The sequence below is a fragment of the Gymnoscopelus braueri genome (assembly GCF_963280865.1).
Source record: "Gymnoscopelus braueri genome assembly, chromosome: 20".
NCBI lineage: Eukaryota > Metazoa > Chordata > Actinopteri > Myctophiformes > Myctophidae > Gymnoscopelus > Gymnoscopelus braueri.
In genome coordinates, this window is record NC_137622.1 from 9577701 (window position 1) to 9589442 (window position 11742).

At 42.1% G+C, this 11742-nt stretch overlaps 1 protein-coding gene across 1 annotated transcript; it reads right to left on the minus strand.

Annotated features, from left to right (window-relative positions):
- Positions 1 to 3644: 3644 nt before the first annotated feature.
- sh3bgrl (SH3 domain binding glutamate-rich protein like) lies at positions 3645 to 9954 on the minus strand. Its single transcript, XM_080415715.1, has 3 exons — positions 9767 to 9954; positions 7041 to 7121; positions 3645 to 5009 (listed from the first exon to the last, which is right to left on the minus strand). Exons 1-3 carry the CDS (start codon positions 9926 to 9928, stop codon positions 4974 to 4976), a joined length of 279 nt encoding a protein of 92 aa, XP_080271841.1. The 5' UTR covers positions 9929 to 9954; the 3' UTR covers positions 3645 to 4973.
- Between the last annotated feature and the right edge of the window lie 1788 nt (positions 9955 to 11742).

An 11742-nucleotide genomic window follows, 5' to 3' on the forward strand; every position in this document is an offset into this window, starting at 1 on the left:
CAAAACAGACCCTAAAAATGGCTCTAATAACATGTAATTTTGTATTTAACTTACATACCGGTACTCAAGATTCAAGATGGCTTTATTTGTCATTTGTTTTCCATCTGCAAGCAGGTTCTGACTTTTTTTAAATTATGTTTCTTCTAGTTAAAGACAATTCGTAAAAAAAAATATATAAATAAAATACTAATACTAATAACAACAAGTAAAAGTAAAGAATACTGAGAGCATATAGGCAATTATCATCCTCTACTCTGGGCAAGCCTCTCCAGGTTTCATGGCCTCTGCCTGCATTTCTATTCTCCGGATGTACTGCTTTCAATATAGCCTACCGTCCACATGTAATATTTAAGGTTATAGTAGGTCCAGTTTTAAGAAGACCACATTTTGACAATGGTTTCCCTGTGTCGTCTCTGTCTGACCTGCAATTCTACACAATCTTGCCCCAGTCTTGGACCCGAGGATTCTGGATTTTTCCACATGCTCATTTCTCTAAAGTTGGCTACTGCAATTTAAAGAGATTTACTATCAATATAAGATTGTTATTTTGGTTTTGGTTAATTCTCAGATTTATGAATTATGAGTTAATTGCTTAATTTCTTGAACAATACTTAATTATGTGAATAATGTATGCATAAAAAACATTATATTGCTTAGAGTAGTGGTTCCAAAACTTTTTAACTCGAGACCCAAAAGAGAAATGTAATGTCTCCCCGTGACCCAAACTAGTGAAAATAGCAGATCTGATGCAACCCGTTGTGAGCTTGTATATCGGCTATTTCCTCTACTTGTCAATGTTTCTTGAAATAAATGGAATTTCTGACCCATAAAAATTGGTCCACAACCCAAAAATTGGTCCTGTTTGGGAAACAGTGGCTTTACAAATATTACATACTGGTGTAATTCATTTACACATAGAATGTTTGACACTTTTTGCTTTTCCAGTCAGTAAGGTATAAAATCAGATTAATCCCATGGGGGGGATTCAGTTTCAGCTTCACGCAGTAAGTGTCTTGCTCAAGGACTCTACTGGGTGGACCGGTGATAGGCTAGCCTTCCGATAACCAGACGGTTTTAAGGTACGGCCATCCCAGTCAAAATATTGCCTTCTGTTATATAGTAATACTTTACTTAAATTATTTTTCCTTTTGAAAAATAGAATTATTTGGACATTGTCTCAATTATGCTAAAAATGTTCTGCTCTTTTTTTAACCGCCCTTTTCTCCCCAATTTAGTCGTTATGCCAAATAATTCCTCCCCACTCTTAAAGTGAGGAAGGCAATTGCATGGAGGGCCCTGAATGGCATGACCAGTGTATGGAACTCCAATCTCCCCTGCCAAATCAAACTCAGCTTCTTCTACGCGACAGTAGAGTCCGTTCTTCTCTATGGCAGTGAATGCTGGACCCTGAAACCAGCCCTTGAGAAGTCCCTGGACGGGTGCTACACCAGGATGCTGCGTGCAGTGCTTAACATCAGCAAGAGTGCGCATGTTACCAACATAATCCTGTATGAGGGAATACCAAGGGTGAGCGAGAAGATTGCTGTAAGGAGAATGAGACTAGCAGGACACTGCCAAAGGCACCGAGAGCTGCCAGCCAGCAAACTGGTGCTGTGGGAACCAACACATGGGCACCGGTCAAGAGGACGCCCCACACCAACATATGTGGACACGCTCAAGAAGAATGCAGGAGCCCATAGCACCAATGAGCTGGCCAGATGTATGGAGAGTCGGGATGACTGGAAGCAACGATGGAGGGCTCGTCTGAGGACGACCTAGAGAGACACATGTGTCACGAGTCACGACCATGGCCTGCTCTGCCCGTGCCCTGTGTGCCCTTCCAGTGTCTTGTAAGCCCTGTCCTGTATTGTGTGCCCTTGTTTTGCCCTATTGTAACTGCCCCTGTCCAGTGTGTCATATCTCCTTCTGTTCCTCGCTCCCTCCTCTCTCCTCTGTGGACTTCATTGAGAGACTGCTTGCCCCTGGGCACTGTGGCACCCAGCTGTGGTGCATCTAAGTTGATGAGACTGTTTGAGTATAAAGTGAGTGTGCTTAGTATGTTAGGATTCTGGATTCTTATCCTCCTCATGTTGTGTTCTGATTCCCAGCACGAAATATTGTATTGTTGCCAATTAGTTTAAGTTCTGAGTTGATGATTTTCCCTCTTATACCTTTGAGGTGTACCTTTGTTAATTCATTTCCAATGGAAGCCAGTGACAAGAAGATGCATAGATACATCCAACTTATGTAGCTGCTACAAAAGCTACCAAAAAGTTGAGCTCTTTTCAACACCAGTGTGCTTAGAGCCTCTGTCCCAGTGTTGATTTTGACAGCAAATTTTGATTTAGTTTTAGTCATAGTCTTGACTCTTTTGAGTAAAATTCTGTTTAGTTTTATTCATATTTTAGTCACCTGAAATGTTTACTTTTAGTCTAGTTTTAGTCGACTAAATATCATAAGATTTTAGTCGACTAAATCTACAGTTGATTTAGTCGACTAAATTTTATTTTTGGCGGGCTGTGATGGCATCGATATTTTCACTTGGCTGCATGCCGAAAATAGCCGATCTACAAGCTCACAACGGCACCGCGCTGCGATGCGTTGTGAGCTTGTACTGTAGATCGACTATTTTCGGTCTGTGACACCCGCACGCACCCATGATGACTTGTCTTAGTTCTGTGGATCTCTTCTCCACTAGTCCCTCGGCCTCCCTCCAAAACATTTTAGTCTAGTTTTTATTTGTTGAAATTGTCAGTATATTTAGTCATAGTTTTAGTCATCATATCTTAGTTTTTATTTAGTTTTTGTCAGTGAAAAAAGGTTGGTCCACCAACATTTTTCATCATAGTTTTAGTCGACGAACTCAACACTGCTCCGCCCTACTCCTCCCGCCCAACACGCCCTGCTGACAGGTGCCGCCCAAGCCCGTAGGAGTTCGTGCAATGGCAAATATCGCCCTCCCTGCTTTATGTGGTCTCGAATTCAACACAACAGTCTGTTACACGTGGTAACATACTGAAAGGTCTTTGATCATTTCATCGAATGTCATTTACAGCAGGGCTCACACTGGCATGACTTGCCCCATTAAAGGGCTTAGATGCAGTTAAATATATTTATACATTCAACCATTTAAACCCTATATTCTTCATTGACAGGAGTCTATTCTAGGTCCCCTCCTTTTCCCCCTCTATAACAAATCTCGTTGTTGAAAAGAGCCGATCTACAAGGTTGGCTTGTAGATGGGCTCTTTTCGCCAAATGTTCGCCCCAGAATAGGGACACAAGGGTTCATGTGGCTAAAGGGAAGATGGGACAATCTCTGTGATGAATTATCTGTATTGGTCTTGCAGTTACTGCAGTGCTTGAATGTGCAATTATCACCATAAAGTAATTAACACCATAAAGTAATTGTTTTTAATACATTTTAGGAGTCCGGCTGGTTATTGATTGAATGTTCTGAAGTATTCTCCCAGATGCTTAACAGAAGGGACACAGAAACAAAAGAGTGTGTTAGAAGGTGATAGAGAGATAGAAGGAGAGAGAGAATATAAATGGCTTATTTTCATTTATAGACCATAGTGTGATGTGTGTCATTGTGCAATAACTATAGTAGGCCTGTGTAATACTAACCAGTAAAAGTCAGAGTCAGTAAACACAATCTTTTTATTATACATAAAAAATAACACTTTTCATTGAGAAACAGGATGGGGCACATTCACTTTGTGGCATCAAGGTACTGTGATTAAACCGTTATAATAAAGAATGGGGGAAAGCCATTAGAATCAGATCTGTTGTTTGACTTTTTCATGTATTTTTCATGTACTTTTTCATGTATGTTTGTCCAGAGAAATATGAGCATATGTATGGTTTGAGGTTGATTTTAGTACCAACACAAAGTGAAACAGAAAGCTTACAGAAAAACAAACTGTTCTCTCTCACTTCCCTAAAACGATACAAAAAAATATATAAATTTATATGATGCATCCCACTCCCCTGCTACCTTTTACAGACGGCTCTGGCCCTGTATTCTCATTTAACATGACTCACAGAAAACAGTTCTGCAATTACACACAGCATTAAGACGAAACGAAGGCAATAAAAACCTCAAGCAACTCGGGGAAACCCTTCTCCAGGAGGTGTTGAAGGTTTGGACCGTGACACAACCGGGATGTTTCATTCACAACTATCATGGACATTTATCCACCGAGACGAGTACAACAGATACAAAACGTACTTAACAATACGTCCACTTTTTTCCCTCATTTTTTTTCTTACGGTTCTGAACCGTTGAATTACTCTGTTCCCTTAAAAGTTGGCAGTCGGTGTCTAAAATGACTGACTAAATGACTAAATAGGTTTTCTGATGTCAACAGAACATGGAGGGCGTTGACGGGCAACATTGTGGCTTTGTTTGCAGTAATATGTCTTCCATAGAATCCCTGTCATCGACTCTCATCTCACAATCTCACACTGGAAGGAAATTAACAGGAGATGTCTTGCTGAATTGTTACCGGCTGACTTGGATTAATGTCCTATATCTGTGTCACGTGGATTTAGGAAACCCGGGGTGGGGGGGTACATTTTGTGTACCATTTCGTGCTCGTGGCTAGGCGTGGAATGGCCTGTCTTAGTATATTAAGGATCTTTGTTAATATTCACGCCAAAGGTTTGATTGAATTGTGGTTAGGCCAATAGGCTTAGTGGCTGAGGTTAGCGGAAGGAAGCAGAGCACTTCCTCTTTACCCATCATGCTCTGCTGTAGTACCTCCTCTCACAAGGCACAGCTGGACGACACAGTCATTTACAAATATGGAGTTTAACACCACCTGGATCGAAGCTGAGAGAGCTGGTTATTTATTATCTCTTTTTTTGTTTTCTTCTTGTTTTTTTTTTCAGGGTCTAGTCCAGGTCTGTCTGGGTCCTGGTCTGGGTTCGGGTCCTGGTCTAAGTCCTGGTCGGTGGTCCAAGGTAGAACTACTGCTGTTCCCTCTTTGCTAGAGCCTCAGCCTCCTGGAGGGAGACAGATGGAGGGAGGGAGAGAGAGAGAGGAGAGAGGTGTTAAAATGGAGGGCATTAGTTTATTCTTCCACCACAATGTGACACAGGAAAGCCCCTGTGTTTCTATGGCAACAGTTAGACCTCCCTGCAGTACCTCTCACTAGAGACAGGTGGCGGCAGACAGGAAATGTAGAGGAGGCCGGCCTGGGTGTAGGGATTATGTAATGGTGTGTGTGTGTGTGTGTGTGTGTGTGTGTGTGTGTGTGTGTGTGTGTGTGTGTGTGTGTGTGTGTGTGTGTGTGTGTGTGTGTGTGTGTGTGTGTGTGTGTGTGTGTGTGTGTGTGTGTGTGTGTGTGTGTGTGTGTGTGTGTGTGTGTGAAACGTGTTCAATCTGGCCATAGGGCTGGGCAATATGCAGAATTCTCCCATATTTGAATACACTATGAAACATGAATATATACACAATTTCATTCCAACCGACAACGGTGTAAAGGAATATGCTTCTCCCAAAAATCCTCTCCTCACTGTCTCTCTGCTCTTTAACCTGTGAATATTGTGATACAACACTTACAGTATAAGTCATGTCTCCCATATGGTACTATGATAATAAACAGTACCCAATAATCCAGTGAGGCAGGAAGTAGTGTGCAGGAATGTTTTTACAGCTCTCTTTCTCTCTCTCTCTCTCTCTCTCTCTCTCATGTACAGTGTGTTGAGAGGAATTACCTTACCTTAAAGGAGAATTCCGGACAAATTAAGTGTTATCTTTCATGTCTCGTTACTCACCTAGCGACGTAAAAAGTGGCGTTCTTTTTTTCCATATATTCCCCTGTCGTCATTTTTTAAACACCCTCCGTTGTTATAATGGGAGCGCGTGGCTTAGTGAAGTTCGTCTATTATAACCGACGCAATGTTATTTTTTTCTCTACTACGATTCATTGTAGAGTCTCATGATAGTCAAACATGCGCTGAAAATTCCTGCGAGCCTGCCGTTAATGGCGAACGATTTAACACTGGATGCTTGTTTCTTTCCAGAACCTGGCAACTCGTGTTGCCAGATTCTGGAGGGCATCCATTATAACAACGGAGGGTGTTTAAAAAATGACGACAGGGGAATATATGGAAAAAAAGAACGCCACTTTTTACGTCGCTAGGTGAGTAACGAGACATGAAAGATAACACTTAATTTGTCCGGAATTCTCCTTTAACTTTGTAATGCTTAAGTTTATCCAACCCTATACCTGCCTCCCCAGACACAATCACACGCACACGCATGCACACGCACACACGCACACAGCTACTGTCCCTCTGGGCTATGGGATATAGCAGAACTAGCCAATCACACACATTTGAGTTCACCGGTGCATTGCAAGCCGACATTAGATTAACATCAACATACACATTAATAAATGTGTACCCCAGCAACTGTTTTAACCCCAGAAAATATGAATATCTGCGCGCAGACACAACTCAGTACAAGCTGCTTTAAGTCAGAGAGAGTGATGGAGAGAGCTGGACCAGCATGTTTGTCTGGGTCAGGACCCACAAAACCTGTTGTACCTGTAGTGAAATTACTTAATGCAGTATATATACATTATCATAGTATTTGGAGGACAGTCTGATGTCAGGAACATAACGTCATATCGATGACATCAATGATCTCCATATGTGGCAGACAGACAAACAGACAGACAAGACACCCAGACAGACAAATACAGAGATTTGCGGATTTATAGATATTTCTAGACAACCGCTGATCCAACCGACTTTCCGTTCGCCACATCACTCCCTTGGGTCCTCGGCGATACAGATGCCAAGTTTGAAGTCGATCGATCGGACGGTTCGTGAGCTATGCGGACACGGACACACACACACACACACACACACACACACACACACACACACACACACACACACACACACACACACACACACACACACACACACACACACACACACACACACACACACACGCACACACACAGACACACAGACACGCAGACAGACAGTCAGTGAGTGTTCTGTGCATTTATAGATAGATACCTTGGAGCCTGGGGGAGCAGTCATACCCAGAAAGGCATAAACGGCATTGTCCTCTCTGGCATCGAAGAACGCCTCATAGTTCTGGAACAGAAAAGAGTGCAGAGAGAACTTAAGAAGGGCCTCCCGAGCCGAGCTGGCGGGATCGATCTGGGATCAGTTTACTTTGGATCCCTGAACTCTTGAGCTCTGGGAACGCTTAATGTGAAGCAGATGTCAGGTCAGGTCAGTGCCCAGGGGCGGCCATATAGCTAGGTCTATGACGAGCTCTATTGTTGGATATCAGCGGGTGCGCCGTGTTTGTTCAAGGAGGGCCGTGAGCGGGAACTGAGAATGTGACGACCAGGTTTACTGGGCTGGACCAATGTGCTCTATCAATATTATTCTGTTGTAGGGGTGGGACGATATGAAAATTTCATATCACGATAGTTGTGGCCAAAAATATCACGATATACGATATTAGCACGATATTAGCGCGTCGCTTATAAAATTCTTAAAATGCTAGAAAAACAGTGAAATCACTTGACATGTCATTTCTGTTAAAGAACATTTATTGTCTTGTCACTCAGGGCAATGTGTAAACATCCAATACTGGAGGTAGAGAAAGACAATGTAAACATAAGTAATCTGAATTTATCAAGAATCATTCACAATAAGTTATTTATTTTATCATTCAGAAGTAATCAAAGATGATATCTCTACATACAGTGGTGTACAAGTACATTAAGTACTAAGTACATTTACTCAAGTACTGTATCTTATTTAAAAATGTTATTGTATTTAAGTTTTTTTCATTTTCCAAAAAAATATTAAAAATAAATGAAAAAAGTTATCGAAAAAACGCGCCCCCCTCGCGTATTAGGAGGGCAGGGTGAGTCACCAGAACCAAGGACGGATGTTTTTGATGAATCTAGCATGTTAGAAATTGAGTTTGAAGTTATAATGGGTTTGTATAGGAAGGGGGCGTGTCTGATAAAATGAATATCAAATATCTAAATACTGAATCAAGTAATTTAAAAACGGTCTGGGGGGCTCACAAAAGCCTGAGTAGACGATAAAATGACCAAAAGTTGTTTTGAAAGTGAAATATCCATTTAAGTACACTTTTGAGGATTTTTTACTTTACTGGAGTATTTCCCATTTCCAATAAATTTCTCTTACTTCTACTCCAATACATCTCAGAGGCAAATATTGTACTTTTCCTCCACTACAATGATTTGACAACTTTAGTTTCTAATTACTTTGCTGATTTAGATCACAAAACCTACATGAACCACTGCAGCCCTATGCATTTTGGCCATTTGAAGATAGCCGATCTACAAGCTCACAATGTGAGCTTGTAGATCGGCTATTTTCAAACATTTTTTTTTATAGATTTGATGACAATACTTTTGCACTTTTATTCAAGTAAATTTTGATTACCAGACTTTTACTAGTATTTCTACATTGCAGTATTGATACTTTTATTTAAGTAAAACATGCGAGTACTTTCTCCACCAGTCACCACTGGCTATATAAATATCAATCTGACAATGTAAAGTTAAAACGGAACGGGACGTGCAGCAATTGCTGCTATAAAATAATGACTTTATATTTGGTTGCGCGCCGTGTGACGCATCAAAAAGAGCCAATCTACAAGCTCACGAACGCGTCAGATCATGAGTTTGTAGGTCGGCAAATTTTTGCTGCACAACACGGTAGTTCAACTCAGCATATTCACAAACAGCTTATTTTTCGCGTTAACTTGAATTCCACGCTGTAATATGGATGAGGCTTGACAACAACTAGCCTGGGCTCCTAACCTCGAATCACCAGGCTTTCCAGCACGGGGGAATCCGTTCAGTGGATGTGAAGTTGTGAGAAGAAAAAAAGTCAGCCGAATGGAGCGAATCAGTCTGGGTTACAGGCTAGACATTAGACAACAACTTGATATAAACGTGACTTAGTTTACTAAAGATCAGCAGCTCAACATATTGGCAATAAAGCTGGGTACAACGCGCGTTCTCGACGGCACTGCCGTATATTCTCTATCTCAGCTACGGACACCTTCGTACTAGTGCGTAGCACAACAAGCTAGTAGACTACAAGGGACAGCGAGGCGAGTGCACTGACTCGCTGCGACGCTGCCTATTACATTACACCCGCCTTCTTTGGAACTGTATCCGGTGCAGTCCACACACATATATATGCATGCTCACAGCTGTTTCCGTTTCCTTTGATTCTCTCTAGGCCGGATATGCAACCTGGCAAAGCAAATGGACACCAACATCTTTTTTGGTCGAACTTTTTTTTTTTTTTTTTTTCGCGATAATTACAGTACCTGCGATACAGTTATCGTGGACGTTTTTTATCGCGATATACGATAATATCGTATATCGTCCCATCCCTATTCTGTTGTCTTTCACCGTTATAATAGTCTATTAAAGGGATTGTTCACCCCAAAAAATGTTTTTTTTTCTATATATTATAGAACAGAGGCCATACAGCACAACTCTGTTATCAAAATGAGAGGGTGTGTGTGTGTGTGTGTGTGTGTGTGTGTGTGTGTGTGTGTGTGTGTGTGTGTGTGTGTGTGTGTGTGTGTGCGCGCGCGAGCGTGCGTGCGTGCGTGCGTGCATATCTAGGACTCTGTGTGTGTGTGTGAGTGTGCGTGCGTGCTTGCGTATGCTCATATCCAGGACTCTGTGTGTGCGTGTGCGTGTGTGTGTGTGTGTGTGTGGCCCTCTCACCCCACAGTATTTGCTCTCGTTGAAGATCTGTGGGGGCAGGACGTTCCCAGTGGCCGGCCGCCACTCTTCCGGAACGTTCTCCCGCATCCACTTCCTGTTGTCCTCGTTCGCCGCAATGTCACACTCCTCAAACTCAATCTTATTGACTGAAAGGAATCCCATCAAATCCTGCTGCTGCTTCTTAATCTGTGTGGGCAGGGGGGGGGGGGCAATGGGCAGGGGGAGGAGTCAGTGGACAGGGGGAGGAGTCAGTTAAACTTTGTCACACAACACTCTTAATGCTCAAAAGTATATTCAAGTCATTTTTGTTGTCCTACATAAAAAAAACTATGAATTGGCCTTTAAACAGTACAAAACCATTCAGATACAAAACAAGCTAATATAAGATAATATCAGATGAAATAAATAATATTTGATATAATATATGTATCATATATTATATTATACAACATACTACTCGTTACGTATTACGCAGCTGTTCTATTAATGTGAAATGATTTCAGCATTATATTTCAGCAGAAGGTCTTTGTCCTGCATTTGGTTTTGCTGTGGAAATGAGGAGGAAGCTTCTCCTTCCCTCAGAATCACAATCCTCTATATCACAGGTTTACACCAGGTGTATTGTTTTGGGGGGGAAGGGGGAGAAAGGGGGAAAAGAAAGAACCACTCTCCTCTCCTCTCCTCTCCTCTCCTCTCCTCTCCTCTCCTCTCCTCTCCTCTCCTCTCCTCTCCTCTCCTCTCCTCTGTGTCCTCTCCTCTCCTCCCCTCCCCTTTCCTCCACTCCCCTCTCATCTCCTCCCCTCCCCTCCCCTCCCCTCCCCTCCCCTCCTCTGTCTCCTCTCCTCTCCTCTCCTCTCCTCTCCTCTCCTCTCCTCTCCTCTCCTCTCCTCTGTCTCTTCCCCTCTCCTCTCCTCTCCTCTCCTCTCCTCTCCTCTCCTCTCCTCTCCTCTCCTCTCTACCCTCCAGACAGCAGACAGACGTCACTGGTAGGCTGTTACTAAGATACCATCTGGTCATGAGGAAATGCATTGTTGGGATGCAAGTAGGGGTGAAACCATTCATAAATATCAATGAATCGATCAATGGAGGATTTTGGAAATATTTCTAGCATGTGCTATTTAATGCTTAGAAAATGCTTAGAAAAAGACATTCATATGTTTTTGACTGATGCCTATTTGGGTTCATGTGATGAACATTTACCATACTTTTGCACTTTATCACCCTATTTTACTATAATTGTAATTATATAGATTACACTAATAATCAAACCTCTGATCAATTATGATAATGATGGTTGGCTGCAGCCCTGTAGATGCAAGACAGAAGCACATATAGGAGGAGGAACTGGACGTGAGGTTAAGAAGAGAGGAACTGAGTGTCGACTTGCTTTGTAAACACACACACACACACACACACACACACACACACACACACACACACACGCACAGGCATATCAGAACCACAGATACAATCTCACGAGTCACTATACCAAAACTACAACAGAAATATAAAATGACACAGTAAAATCCCGAGTGTTCATCCTGACATTTGTACGCAGACTTAACAGCGTAAAACAACTTCTGTGCCAAATACAGAAGAGGAAACCGAGGCATTGAATCGTGCTGCGTTTGGTCGATTTGTTCTAGATTAGAAACTGTACCTTTTTATTGATCCAGCACAGCAGTAAAAGTGACAGATACAGGGCATAGAAGTACAGTGTAGTACAGAATACAGAATAAAGATACCCTCAAACAAATATTAGTAAAGGTATACGTATATACTCCCTATACAATCATCCTGCCTGATGCGGAACAAGAAGACACTGTCAATAAATAATAAAGCATACAGACATATACACTCTATTCTCAAACTTGTTCATGTCAAAATGATATGCATTTGGCTACGGACCCCCATCTCATAATATTTTGTTCCAGGGACCCCCCAGAAGCAAAGTTTGAGTTACGAATGTTCGCTTG

Excerpts from the sequence above, each read along its gene's own strand:
- sh3bgrl (XM_080415715.1), bottom strand. The coding sequence starts at position 9,928 with ATGGGATTCCTTTCAGTCAATAAGATTGAGTTTGAGGAGTGTGACATT. Across the intron at positions 7,122-9,766 it reads ACGAGAGCAAATACTGTGGG|AACTATGAGGCGTTCTTCGA; the intron begins GTGAGAGGGCCA and ends TTTCTGTTCCAG. Across the intron at positions 5,010-7,040 it reads CTGCTCCCCCAGGCTCCAAG|GAGGCTGAGGCTCTAGCAAA; the intron begins GTATCTATCTAT and ends GTCTCCCTCCAG.